Source organism: Trematomus bernacchii, unplaced genomic scaffold, assembly GCF_902827165.1.
Source record: "Trematomus bernacchii unplaced genomic scaffold, fTreBer1.1, whole genome shotgun sequence".
Lineage (NCBI taxonomy): Eukaryota > Metazoa > Chordata > Actinopteri > Perciformes > Nototheniidae > Trematomus > Trematomus bernacchii.
The window spans coordinates 179,387-194,346 of NW_022987851.1; the positions used below are offsets into that span (position 1 = coordinate 179,387).

Consider the following 14,960-nt stretch of genomic DNA (forward strand, 5'->3'; position numbering starts at 1 on the left):
AGGTACACTACTTATTACTGCAAGAGCAGCTGGTGGTAAGGACCTCAGACAACTTCAATTTAAAATAGGCTATAGGGACAAGTGCCATCAGTTTGAGGCTTGATTGAAGGTCATTCCAAGACCAAGGACCATAATAAAAAAAGACTCCTTTTTGCAGCCTCAGTACGGCAGGTACCTGGAACCGTATCCAGGCACTGGTTCTGAGGTTGTAAGTTACAAACTGGAACAAATCTGGCACATATGTACAGTGGAAGCTTACCTAAAATGGCTTTATACATTAATAAAAACCAATGCTGCATCGTACGCATACTAAGTGAGGACCATCCAGTTAGGCTATACAGTTTGCAATGATGAGTCCTATAGGGTTACGGTGCGTCCGATACACTGTAATGGGCTTTGCTGAATTGCTCATCACCAGTAACTTTAATATAGTGATGAAGTCTGCCTTTCTCTTCCTCTTTACCTTTCGCTGTCTTAACTATCTTGATATTGCTCTGCCTTAAGCGCTCCCACAAGTCTTCAATTCTGGTTAGAAGCCTTTTGTTTGACTTTTCCATATCTGTCAGACAAGCTTGTGGTTGGAGTCTTGTTTCGGTCAGAATCAGCTGAAAGGGTTACATTTTTGAGTTCTAGAAGGTCTAATTGCTTGTTGATTGATTCCAAAATCCTATCAGATATTTTCTCCCAAATATGTGGGGATTCTTCCTCTGCATGCCCATGATTAACAGCTATGTCACACTGTTTGACATGCCTCAGGCTTCTTTACTGGTTTTTTTGGCTTATATAATTAAGTATTAATATAATTATTCAGGAACCACACCTCAACCCAGAAATGAGTTGGCATATTAAAACTTCCCGTTCACTAAAAAAACGTTCTTCTGTTTTTGGTTCGATGCCTGAAATAATGTGTGGTTAACACAAGCTTACAAGATTTTTTAAATGTTGTTCTACAACGTGAAATGTGTCAGTTAATACTCCACTGGTGAGCATCTGAGGCTTTTACGTGTCTTTATCATGGCAGTTGCTAACTAGTGTCTGAATGAGAGTAGATAAACATCACAGCGAACATTAGCAGCCTTTAGCTTAGCATTGTTCACATGTGATCATGCAAACGTGTAGTTTGTTTATAGCATTACGTTACAGCTATTTAATAAATAAACGTATTATTATTATTTATTCCTGGAAATTGCATTTATAATTCAACTATAACAAAAGTGGTGTTATCCCACTGAACCTAACGTGTAGGTATCATAAACATGTTTGTCACAGATCCATCTTTTACAGGATTCCAAAATCCAATGGAAAAATAATTTGTCACAATCCTATCTTCAGGGTCAGCCTACAACAATACGTAACACCTGATCAGAGAAATACAATAGTTCCAGAGCTCTGATACCCGACATCTCCATGTGTGTTTCACCTGCGCCCCTGATGCTGAAGTTAAGGTGTTGAAAAGCAAAAAAATTACAGCGAACACAAATCCGTTGAGATTGTTCTTAGAAAATCTTTCTGTATTTACACGTTTGAACAGACAAGCAAGAACAGACAAAGAGTGCTTATATACAGAGCTGCACAAGATGTTAAAATGAGTGCTAAAACGATACAGTATTTACAGATGAACTACAGCGGAAAGTACAGACTAAGAACGAGCTTTATCACAAAACTTCTGGTACTCTACACAGTATCACAAATTCCATGAACTGTACAGTTAAAAACCAAAAAATGGTAAATGTACAAGAAATCCAACGTTTCTCCAATTGAGAGGCATTGAACTATATATATTTACATTATATATACATTTTATAGTGTATAAGCATGTATGTTTTCATACATATATAGCTACCTATGGTGCAAAAGCAGCAAAATAAATCAGAATGTATGGAATTCAATACTACAAAAAAAAGGTTTTGTACTAAATAGGCTGACTGACAAAATAATGTTACACCATACATGACCAATATACTGGCAAAAGAAAGATTGAGCGTAAATAAAGCTCAAAGTCCTAACGGTCTGAAGTGAACAGAGGGTTACTGGTCAGTCATTCAAAAAAAGGAAGAGATTGTCAATAATACTTCAAGTCATGCAAAGATATAAACCATTAAAAATGAAAAAATAAACTTTTCCCTGTTGACCAACCAGCTGTGCAGCTTTCCCTTCATTGTGACTCGGCAGGTGCAAAACAAAAAGGAAGGAGGGAGGGCGGGACTTCCTGTGCAGGTTATGGAATAGAGTTGGGGCGCAGTGCGGGCACTTGGTGGGGGGGGGCAGTCTCAGTGTCGGTCTCATCCTGGCTGGACGGGCTGCTCACTGTGGCAGTGTTGGGTGGGGGGGGGGTGAAGGTGGTGGTGGAGGAGGTGGGGGTTATGGTACTGCTGCTGCTGGTGAAGCTGGCTGCAGGGGGGGTCTGCTCCTCTTTGGGCTGCTTGCTGGCGAACTCTGTGATGCTGAAGAGGAACTGGAGGCAGCCCAGCTTGATGTAGCTGCCATGGTGCAGCAGCGCCGTGCCCTCCCACCCCGCCCCGCTGCCTCCTATCAGGCTGGAGCTGCTTGCCTTGCAGCTGCACGACAGCTCGCCCCCGCCCTGAGGCTGGCTGCTCATCACTCCTCCGGCCGGGAACAACCCCACCACGGAGCTGGGACCCTCGTCATCCTCGCGCTTCTTACTGCGACCTGCAGCAGAACACAGGGAGACGTTTGGAAACGTGTTCACACTATACTGCAGTTATACAGGGAACAACAACAACATTTTCCTCTGAGCCCCCGCTGGCTGGGCTCACTTAAATTCCCCATCTTTCTGTATTTTTTTTTCACGGCAGATAGTACCACCTAAATAGATCGGTGCAGGAAATAGTCCTAAAACCCACAGATGAGCATTTTGGCTGGTTAGCTTGTCTGAAAGTCAGTAGCTTTTTGGAATTAGTTTTTTGTTGGATTCCCAAAATAAGGTCTGTGATTAAAACAAGATTTACCCGTTTTGTTTTCACAAAATAAAATATGTCAGCAAATACCCCTCCTGTTGATAACTGAAGCTGCTGTGTGTTGACAAAATAGTAGTTGCTAACAAGTGACTAATTTAGATTACTAATCGCCTCACCCCGGAACATTAGCGCCTTTAGCTTTGTGGTGTTGAGGTGAAATCATGTGGCTGTATTTCATTTATAGCATTACGTCAGCTATTTACTGATGGCAATTGGAGAACTTATTTTCTGCAATCTCACAAATTCAATGCTAAAACCCATTACTTTTACTCAAGGGAGCCCTTTCAGTGCTGACTTATGGGGCCTACAAAATGACACCACTATACTCTCCCTTTTGGTTTGGATTTAAATGTAGCATCCAGATGATAATGCTAAGAAAAGCTACCGACCAAATAATAACGTTAGCATCATCAACACTCTGTTAGTTTGACTTATTGTTTCGACTCTATACCTGGTGCCTCGCCAAAATATACATTCTATATTATAAACAACTGGGAGAGCTTTCACAATTTGAGAGTGTTAGAAAGTGTTCTACGTACGTATGATGCCTTGCACTTTAGCCACCAGGCCGCTGGGTGGAGACGGCGAGGCCTTCTCAGAGAAGTCACAGGAGTAGAGGACGTTGTCCACCGTGGTGCCGTGCTCGCTGTAGTTGAGCAGCTCGTAGTGCTTGGTATTCTAAAAAAGAAACACAAACCATTTGTACCGTGTTAAGTAGGAATCGTGAATTATGGTCCAGTACACCAATGCACATCTACAATGTAATTGTTCAACAGTTTACTTACCTCGTCATAGAAAATACAAGCGTGCTTCCCCGATATGTAGTTGCAATGCCCGTAGTTGGTAAGGCACACATCCATGTCAGCACCTTAAAAAAACATCAGGGAGGTTACCAAATACATTCTGCAAGTTTGTCTATTTCATATTAATTAAATTGTGGTCTAATTTTCCCGTAGTCTTTGTTGAACCTCTTCCTTTCTCTTCAAACTTTCCCATGTCACCCTTGGGCTGAACGGCTGGTGACTCAGACATATAAATGTGCAAGCTGTAACAAATACTCCTTTACTCAGAAAGGTTTCACAAGCCCGCAAAGCAAAAAGCAGGGAACCTGTGATCAAAATACAAACAGCTTTTAACTTTTCTTGATCAAATATGTGGAAATTGGGAATATTCAGCAACGAAAGTAAAAAAAGAAGCAAGGATTGGAGGCCTGTTTCCAGTATTTTGTGCTATAGACACAGTACAGTTGGTATCAAAGTTCCTGCTCTAAATAAAAAGGATCCTGAGAACTTGTGTTGTGATCTGATGCAGTACAAACAAAAACTGATTATCGTCTTACCTGATCCTATGTATAACGTCCTATAGCACATGTTGACAGCTCCTCCTTTTCCTGTGAGGGGGTAGAACACCGCTCTGGCCTGCACCTTCTTCTGGCCTGATAGGAAGAAGTTCACAAATACTTTCAAAAAAAGTCCTTTAGACCCTTACACACTTATTATCAAGCGGTGAGATTTGAAAAACACATTATATTTCATTGTCAGAGGTTAGCGGTTTACCTTCGGGGCAGGGGGATGGGGATGGGGTTTTTGGGGCAGCCGTGATGGCTGGGGGGGTCGGAGTGCTGGGAACTTTGGGGGGGAAGAGCTGCTGGATCCTCTGCCAGGCCAGGAGCTTGATCATCTCTGCATCCAGTTTGTCCAGCTCAATCCCTACACACACACACAGGATCATTAGAGGGTACTTATACTGCCTCATGACATGACATTTACACAGTACCACAATGTACTGTCATTTATTTTCATGAGAGTGAAATCTGTGAGTGAGCACTTACCTCTTTCGTCATCCTTTCCATCTTTCATGCAGCTGGACAGTAGTGAGCCCATCAGCCCAGCAGCAGCCTTTATGTCTGCAGAAGAGAAACAGTGTGCTGTCAAACAGCTGACCCTGATCTAGAGTAGGGCTGAATGATATATCGTGTCATGGCGATAACCGCGATATGCGCATGCACGATATTCACATCGCAGGGACGTGCGATTTTATTAAAAAATGTTATCAATTTTTTTATTTTTTTTAACGTGCGATATTAAGTAGGTAAATTAACTCAAACACGACATGTTCAAATTATTTTGCTGCTTGCTACAAAAGGAAAACTTGCGCGGCTCTCATGTCAGGGGTACTTGAGTGAGTGACATGCAGGCTCTGCATGCACAGCAAACCACCAATCACAATCATTCTTGATCAGATCACAGCAGGCCCCGCCCCGCTAGTTTGCAGACCATCAAAACACTGGTAAAAAATTAGCGAGGCACAGGAGGACTACCGGCGAGAATGAAGATTTACTTCCAAAAAGAAAAGCAACATCTGCCATCTGGAACTATTTTGGATACAAAAAGGTTCTTCTCTTCTTCATTCACAGATGAACCCCCTTATTTGAGGGTAAGCAACATGCATTATCATGACTTGTTAGATCATGACTTAAGGTATGATGAGTCAACCAGTTAAGATCCAGACGTCCGTGACTAAAATCCTTCATCCGGTTAAATATAGTTAAAAAAAACGCAATATATATCGCAGGGGGAAAAGATATCGCAATGTCAGTTTTTTTCAATATCGTGCAGCCCTAATCTGGAGCATTGCTCATGGACATCAGGCTGCATGGGAACTTTAGGGTCAGAACTCTTTATTTATCCCAGTGGAATGTCGGGAAAGTTACTCCATTATGGAAAATATATAAGATAAATTCTAAAATTCTAAATATGTAAATAAAAGTAGTTGAGGTAATAATGGGCAATAGAAAGTATGATAAATTAAGAAATATTTGTATGAACATAATAATCTTTAGTGTTAACAATGTACTTCAACATGTATATATTGCAAGGTAGATGGTGGTGTTTTAGTATTATTATGATATTAATGCTGATTGCACAGTTTAAAAGGGTTTGGCTGCCTCACTGCTCTGCCTCACACTGTGTAATTGCTGCCAGTGACCAGAAGAGGGAGCTGTTAGGCTATGGAACATGCTGCTATAATGTTGCAAGGAAAAAGTGGTGAGTGTACATTGAATACAGATCAGGGTTTCCGATAGCCGGTAATTACCGGTTTTTAGCTGGTAAAATTGATTAAAAACCGGTAAATTCAAAACCTGCCGGTCAAAATGTCCGGTAATAATTAGGGATGCTCCGATCGATTGGCCACCGATCATTATCGGCCGATATTCACTCTTAATAGTTTGATCGGTGCTCTCTATAAAGGTCGATCAGGAGAGCTGGATCTGATCGATATGGACATAAACGAGTGAAGTATAACCGGACGAGAGAGAGAGATCAGATCAGCTGCTGGGTCTGACGGAGACGAGCTGCATGAGAAACTGACGGGCTCTCAGGAGAGAGAGGGAGGGAGAGGGGAAAAGAGGATCCGTTTCTCCCGTGTTATTATTCAAAGTTAATGTAAACTTTTGAATAATGTACTTCATCTACTATAAGTAGTTTGTTTGAATGTAATAATTATGTTGTTTGTGGAAGCGCATCATTTATTGAAAAATGAATCTGAACTTTTCGATCTGTTACGATTATAAACTGAAGCAATATAAAAATGAGCCCCATTAACTGAGTTTTAAACATCAGCATATCCGGTCATAGTCCGGTAATTACCTGCTAACGGAAACTCTGCTACACAATTATTATTATTATTATTATTATTGAAACATGACCGGTAAGTTTCAAATTTGTCCGGTAAAATAAATTATTTCCGGACATTTGACCGGCAAGAAAAAATCCTAGCGGAAACCCTGATACAGATATGTCTGAACACCAAGAAGCTGGTATATATATATATATATATTTTTTTTTAAATCCTCTGGAGCAGAGAGAGGAGCTGTGGATTGTTGTTATTGATTAATGCATCAGTGTTTCTTAGGGTCAAAAACACTAAACTCACAACTTAAAATGAAAGCGTTTAGTTTATTTAATAAAAGAGCACATGTTCAATGTGAAAAGTGACCGTAGATAGATTACTTCAGTTGCAATTTGGTGCTATATATATATATATATTTATATTATTTTTTTAAAGCGCGCCCCGCCAAGACAATGGTAGGGGAAACACTGAGTAGTAATGATCAAATCTTAAGAGGTAACTGTTGTTTCAGTTTTATATTTTGTGGACTATAGTGAAATCAATGAATGAACACCTCTTAGTTGTGGTAAATAGTTAGGGCTACTAAACTGTTTAATGTCGTTTATTGTTATGACTGCTATCGAAGCTCAAATGCAGTGTGGGGCCCAATCAGCAGAAGCCTACTGTACCTGGAGAGGGCGATGTAAACCCCAGTTTGGTTGGCTCATGCTCCTGGCTGCCTTTAGGAGGAACGTCTTTGCTGGTGATGGAGTAGGTGAGTTTCTGGTCACTCTTCGTACCTTCCCCACGCTGCTGCTCCGCCTGGCTCCTGTGGTTCTGCTGGACCCCGTGGGGCCATATCGTCAGGGCGGTGGGGGCTGTCTTCTGAGCGCAGGCCTCCGTAGTGCCCTCAGGCTCCTGTTTAACCGTTTCAGCTCCTATGTGGTTCACCAGCCCAAGGGAAGGGGCCGGGTCTGGGGGGGTTGCGCCAGGCTTCAGTCTATGCTGCAGCTCAGCCTGCCTGCAGGAGTCTGAGCTGCTGATACAGTCTAAAGGTCCGTTAGCTTTGGGAGGCTCTGCTAGAGGCCCGTTGGCTTTCCTACAGTTCTGACATGGTTTCATGCCACATTTACAGACCTCTGACAGAGACGCCCCCTGGGGGTCATTCGATGTAGCGCAGGGTTTAGAGCAGGGGGCTGGTGGTGGAGTCCTTCCATGGGTTTTGGTGTCCTCTGGTGTAACACGTGATGGGGCCTTTTGCTCAGACACCCGCTCTGCTACCAGTGTTGCTGATGACAGGGTGGGGGCCGCGGACAGAGCCTTCTGCTTTATAGAGAGGTGTCGCATGATGCTGCACTGGAGGGCGATGACATCCTGAAGCCACTGTTCAACAGCAGAAAACCATGTGTTACAACACAAGAAGCAAACATCAATCCTGTCCTAACAACAATATCATGTTTAAGCTAGTATGATGCATCTGGTTTACCATCCTTCTTCTAATGAGTGTCAAAGTGTGTGTTGGTAAGACAAGCAATCACCATTAAAAAAAAAATGTCAACTTTGTAATTCCCTTGTTGGAAAGAGCCAACATGAATGCTATAAAAGCTACATCATGGTAGCATGACTTCACCTCAACCATTTAGCTACTTGTTAGCCACCGCATTTTCAATGCCACATTGAAGCTTCAGAAATGTGTGGGGTATTTACTGATGTTGTAGAACAAAACCTTAAAATCTCACAAGCTTGTGTTAAGCACAGACCTTTTTTCAGACATCTAAACTGAAAACTTGTTCAAAAACGGTTGATTTAGAGACAAGGGAACCAGAAAGAGGTAAACGGTTAACTCATTTCAAGTTTCAGGACTCATTCCTGCAGATCTCTATAAGCAGTGACGATCTCTACCTGCACATTAGTTAGTTATGACTTAAAAAGGACCAGGCCAGACTCTGTGATTCACCAGGTCACTTATCAAAAATATTAGCAGATTTTTTTTTTTACAGAGGAATACAACATACAAGCTGTTGTTTCAGGTGACTGATTCAAGATGACTTATTGTTTTGTTGTCTGCTTACCTCCTGTTGGTCAGCCTCTGAGGTCAGGTGCTTTGAGCTGGGATGGGCTGGCACACCGCTACAGACCAGCTCCAACTGACGCACACCTGCAGGAAGCAGCATGGGGGGTGGGTTCTGGTACTGGGACTTGATGGCATCTGGCACCTGAATGCAAACAGTGATTGTCAGAATCATCAGTTATCTCCATTAAGGCACTGTTGGCCCAGACATGAATAAATAATAAACAATGTTGATGAACATCTCAAAATATGACTGTTGTTGTGTTCCCTGCTGAGGTAGATTAACATCTGAGCTAATCTTTGCCGAATTATCAGTTATTCCATTAATCGATTATTCTTTTGGCTTGTCTTGGCAATTAAGAAGTGACCACAAAGAAACTATTTGGAATTTAACAAGCACACCTAGAGAAACTCTAAAGAGGCGGGCTGACGATTAAAACAGAATGTTATCAATATGGACTAGCAGTTGAAATATATATTTAAAAAAAGAGATATATTTATATTTGTATGTATATATAGAAATGTTGGGAGTAAATCACAAGAGCCGTAATGTTCATTTAAAGCAAAATGTGTCAAAATACTATTCTGAACTTAGAACTGTGGTACAATTACGACGACAAATTGAATTCTACAGACTTATGAAAAATCTATTGGTTTGGTACAGTTCCTGACAGAGAAAATAACACCAACAAAACTAAATGTCAAGGCCTGCCGTCTCTGCTGTGACGAAGGCAGGTCTGAATCTGGCCTGTGGTCCCTTTACACCTGTCACCCCCACTCTATCTTCCCCTTTCAAATAATTTTTTCTTATTAAGGCATAACTGGCCACACGTTTTTTTTAAAAAGATGTATACATAAAAAGGTCCATGCAAATATTATAATTTAGCGCAAAGTTGTGATTAATAATTGAATTATCAGTCAAAAATAATCACAATTACATATTTCTCCATATGTTTAGCCCTGGTTTACAGCCTTACAATACCTTGAAGGTCTTCTTGTTGTGCTGGTGGGTTGTGCGCCGGTTGGGAGCGTTCTGTCGATGGACTCTACGCAAGAAGTCCAACTTGACGGCGTGCTGCGACATCCTGTCCTGGAAATGGTCAAAGAGCTGACAGCGACTGGAGAGACTCAGGTTCCTCTGATTCAGCTGAAATAGAAGAAAATGATGTCATTTTGTTGCACCATCTTGGCTGAGACACAAAAAAAAGAACAACGTGGCAAGAAACAGAGTTGGTTATGCTCTGAGCATAGACTATGCCTCCTTACCGCTAAGTGCTCAACATGGTTTGGACACATCCATTTCCCAGCAGGTAAAGCTGTAAGTGGAGGATCCAGACAGTCCATGTGGAACAGAAGAGGACAGTAGTCACACTGGATCAGTGGAGCTATCCTGCAACTCCTGTGAAAGGAAATACAAGAACATAAGACACTGATATTAAATATTTCATGTCTGTGTGAGTATCTTTGTAGGAAACTGAAATGTGGTACAAACCTGTTGCATGAAAAGCAGACTTTCACTGGTAAAGGGACCAGACCATTGGGATCCAGTTCATGCTGCGGCCTCCTGAATGGCTTCCCTAGAAGCTCCTCTTTTCTTCTCCGTTTACTGCTGCCTAGTATTCCAAATCAAGTAGGATCATTAAAGAAACAACCCAGATATGTATATATGTCATGTATCATCAATCTAAAGGGCAATACTTTTTTTTTTTTTTTTTTTTTTTTTATAAATATACTTTCAATAACTTGCCTCACATACTTTAGTTTTTGTTTCTCTAACTTTAAACATTCACAAATAGATTTAAAGCCTTGTTCAACCATGGGCTTTCCATCCAATCCAATGAAAATAAAATACAAAAATATGCTGAACTAATTCCAATTCAATTCCAAATGTTATGCCTTCAATTTCTTTCTCCTAGCCTCAACATTTGAATATTGGTGAAATAAAAACAGTATAATTCCACAGTTTAGGACATGGCTGACTGACCTGGCAGTGCAGTGGTGCAGGTGAGCTCGCTGGGTAGCTGGAACTGTGTAGGGTTTCTCTCCATGGCTGCTGCTATTAGCAGCTGAAAGGGCCTCTTGAGGAGGCGTGGAGTTGGAGTCGATAGCGTAGCACCCTCGTGCTCGGAGCCCTGAACTTCATCCTCAGGCTCTCCTGCCTCCTCCTCCCCGTCGTTCTGCTCCTCTGACGGGGTCGGGGTGGACGAAGTGTTCGAGGTGGGCGTTCCCGGCCGACTGCTTGGCCTGCTGCTGGTCCTGCGCTCCAAGAGGCGTACCTGGGCCACTCGTAGACCGGGCCCCGCCGCCCCAGCCCCCGGGGGCAGGCCGTCGAGCCGCAGTGGGCCGGCGTTGAGCTCCAGCTCCATGGCCGGGGACAGAGAGCGCTTGGATGAGGACTTCTCCGGTAGGCCATTGGTCTGTTCCGACTTCTGCTCTCGCTTCTGCAAAAACACAGAACAAATTACAGATTTATCAGTCTACCCAGATTAAAACATATACTTTCTTCACAATTTGTCAGTAACACTGGAGGAGGATTGGGTGTTTAATATAGTGTTGCAGTGATGTTCTGTTTTTGAAGCCATTGTAACATTGACTTTAAGACTAGGAAACCCAGAAGTGCTAAAATGCCAACTCATTTTCAGGTTTAGGACACATTCCTGTACCTCTCTATAGAGTAAAACCTGCCACTCACCTTTTTCCGAACATTGCAGCGGTGACACATCCATTCTCCTGGGGGAAGCATTTCTTCACTTAGAGGTGGGTTGCTGTGGTAAGTAGATAAAACATGATAATTAAGGATCATAATGAATGCAGGCAAATTAATAAACATTATCAATTAATATCCATGTATGCAGACATGATAGTGTCACAATTATGTTCAGTGACTTGATAGCAATGCACACTACATCTCTGAACCGCTAAAACCACAAAGCCGGAAACATCTTTCTTGTCAGTGTCATGCTTAGTGAAAGGATTTAAAAAATGCTGTCATGGTAAAAGTGCCAAATGTTACAAGAACAATGATATGTGAAGGAGGGCACTGTGCTGATTGATTAATAACAAGAAGGAGTAATCTGAGACCAATACTATAATCTACAGCCTAGAAGGTCCCAATCGAAGGAAAATGTATCAAAAGTTACCTTGTGCAATACAAATCTAACGATAATACACAATACAAGCAATGTGCAGGGGTATGGGACAACTACTACTTCCCATTCACAGACCTGACCATATATGGATAAAACGTTGCAGTTTGGTCGTTTCGAAGTGGCAGTCTGAACTCAACTCTTCCAAATGCCAGAGTTGAAATAATCATGCAAGCAGATGTTTAACGGGGAGCGAAGCACAGCCGAACGGTGAAATGCTACCATGGACTTTGTTACATGTCCACAACAACACTGCATTGAAGCTAACACCATCTCAGAAAATGGCTTAAATTCCCTCTGTGTTTTTATCAACCCTTTTCTCTCAAAGCTGAATTATAAAAGGTTTGTAAGATGGCGGTGGAATCGAAAAAAAGAGCAGGGAGGTCGCCATATTGTAAACAGAAGCAGCTTCGACTCCATTTTTAGCAGCAGCGGCTCCACTGGCTGCAGCCACGACAGGAGGGGAGGACCGACTGCCAGCTTATTCTGGCCACTTTCACAAACACACTCCTTTCTTTGAACACGTCTTCTCATTGACAATAACGACAAAAATGATGCTTTCAATATAGTATGCGACTAAACGCTCCACCACATCTTAGAACGGACACACCATATCTAACGGTACACGTTGTTATTTTTAGGTATTCGTCATGTTGTAACCTTAAGAGACGTTCAAATGTACTTAAAAATGCTGCTGAATTTAGTTTATTGATCAATTCTCGTAGAAACACAGTGAATACAATTGCACTTACAAAGGGCTACATACTGCTCGCTACCGCCTTCCTCGGTTCAGTTGAATGTGAGTGTACAGTGAGAATATGGGGGGACTACCATGAAACAACAGTGGATATGTGCAGAACAATAACACCAGGTAAAATCTCTTCAAGGCCAGATATTCAATCACAAGTGAAGAGTATCACAGTCATGATTCGGAAGCACTAACAACAGCTAACACCGCCCGCTGAAGTTAGCTTCGGCATCTGAGTTTTGCATGCAGCTAACGCAGCTACACAGTTGCAATGCCTTCACTGTTATACACTAATGCACATGCATTACGTGTCCCTTTGCGTTCCTTTTCTCAATTAACTGTAACCTACCAGCACTGGAGGTGGAAGGCTGCAGGGCAGTGGTCACAGCACAGCAAGTCGCCCCCTTCCCGGCAGCTGTCGCAGGTGTCGTGGTTGGTAGCCCTGCCGCTCCTCCGGACGTCTCTCACCAACTTCCGACTCCTCTTCTCTACCTCCTCGGACTTCGGGGGCGCCAGCAGTGTTTGGATTTGCTGTAAAAGTTGTTCAACTCTTTAGTATAAAATCACGGCTTCAAGACCAAATGCTTGTCTAAAGAGTGTCAAAAATATGCAGCTCTCGGCGATAGCATGCTAAGCTTGGGGAGAGCGGTAACGTTAACTAGTGGCCTCCATTATCAACCCCAGCTATTGAGTTAGCTGAACGAAGAAATGCTTGACAGCAGGCTATGGTGGTCTGGTGATAATGATAGTTAACATGAAAGAAAATGCCTGAAAGCATTATAAATAAAGGAATATGTATTTCTATTAGGCCTTTGAGCATAGAAACCTCACCTCCATTAAGCCCCCAGAGGTATCCAAATCGTACACAATCGTCGGGGTCTCCATTTTGTCCCACATTCATCCAGGTGCAGACGTTGCAAAAATATATTTGCGATAAAAAGGCCTACCGAGCACACAACAATGAGAGTAAATCCCGCAGTAAACGTCTTTTCCAAATGTTTTTGATCAGAGGATCGCTAGTCAAACGATGCTTGCTATCGTTAGCTTGCTAAAGGAGCTAACTACGAAGGCAAGACGGTAACCAGTCAAGGTTGTGAAGCTAGCGGTCTCACTAGCTTGCGTTGTGGCCAAAAAAAGACAACAAAGTTCACGATAATCGTGTAATTGAAATACTAGCGTCTTAGCACAACGTTTTATGAGCGGCGCCAAACCTGCTCACAGTATTTTATACAAATAGATCGTTGCTGTTAGCTACCAAATCCATCTGCGGCCTAGCTGGCCAGCCATGATTTTTGTTTCTGCTCCTGCAAAAGGGAGCCCTGAAAATCTGCAAACCCCTCCGCTCCCATTGTCAATAGAAGATGGAAACCACAAAATAAAGAATGAAATCCGGCGTGCCAAGGTCCAATGCACGGTTTCCGAAAGCGTTCGGAATGTATAATCCTCAGATCGAGTATGTGGAGATGCAAATTTGGTTGATGTTATTGTTGTGAAAAAGGCTGAGCATCTATACTGGCTGCTAGCAACATCCTCTACCAGTTGGCGCAACCGCGAACCGCCGGGAGCGCATGCGCATTGGGGCGGATATAGATAATAGCGGGGATATAAACACAAGAAGCGAATACTTTGTGTACACACTGAATCCGTGTATCTACCGTCCAATTGTTTTTCTTTATTAAACAAGTAAACAGAAGAGCGTCTGCGAGGCGTTTTTGCTTTTTGTTTTTTACCTTACTAAATGGTCAAATGGTCATTGGAGCGAGGGGCGGGGCGCGGAACTCACGGAAGTGATTTCAAAACAAAAGCACTCGTTTGCTTGGAACGGTGATAATATTATAAACAAGGGGAAACAAGGTGCATTTAGCGATCACAACGAAAACGGACAGGACACACATTGAGCCCAGAAAATGAACGTTATTAAGGGTTGTAAATATAATAAGCCTGTGTCTAAAATGGACAACATTGTTAGGAGATTTAAACTATACAGCGATTCTGCACTGCGGTCACTTAGCCGTCTCTCGATTATTTTTTTCAATTCAGCTGCTCTTCATTTTCTGTCCTGCTCTATTTGATGATCGATACAAATATTTGTTATCATAAGTTCTTAATAAAACTGATACTGTTGGACTCGATACTAGTTTGACTTATACCAGAAATTATACCAGCATTTTTACACCTTAGAAAGTCTTTAGAGTCTGGCCTGGATAGCTGGTCACAACTATCCTTCAGCAAAGTGACAAACCCTTGTGACTCTTGTTGGCTTCTTATGACAATGCTGTCTTTTAAATATGACTATTTCTTCATTTTATTATTTTGCTCCTAGTTCGTTCCTCGCAGATTCTTCCACCAGTCAGTCAGAGTCAGAGATTCGAAAATGTGTCCAATTCAACAAAATGTTTTTTTGT

The 14,960-nt window shown here is 42.3% G+C and overlaps 1 protein-coding gene across 1 annotated transcript; it reads right to left on the minus strand.

Annotated features, from left to right (window-relative positions):
- Positions 1–1,484: 1,484 nt before the first annotated feature.
- phf12b (PHD finger protein 12b) lies at positions 1,485–14,159 on the minus strand. The gene is made up of 15 exons (XM_034113271.1): positions 13,387–14,159; positions 12,905–13,086; positions 11,354–11,426; positions 10,646–11,102; positions 10,154–10,274; positions 9,928–10,060; positions 9,644–9,808; positions 8,663–8,806; positions 7,280–7,973; positions 4,810–4,884; positions 4,535–4,687; positions 4,318–4,413; positions 3,764–3,846; positions 3,518–3,656; positions 1,485–2,670 (listed from the first exon to the last, which is right to left on the minus strand). The coding sequence occupies exons 1-15, from the start codon at positions 13,450–13,452 to the stop codon at positions 2,219–2,221; spliced, it is 3,033 nt and encodes a 1,010-aa protein (XP_033969162.1). The 5' UTR covers positions 13,453–14,159; the 3' UTR covers positions 1,485–2,218.
- Between the last annotated feature and the right edge of the window lie 801 nt (positions 14,160–14,960).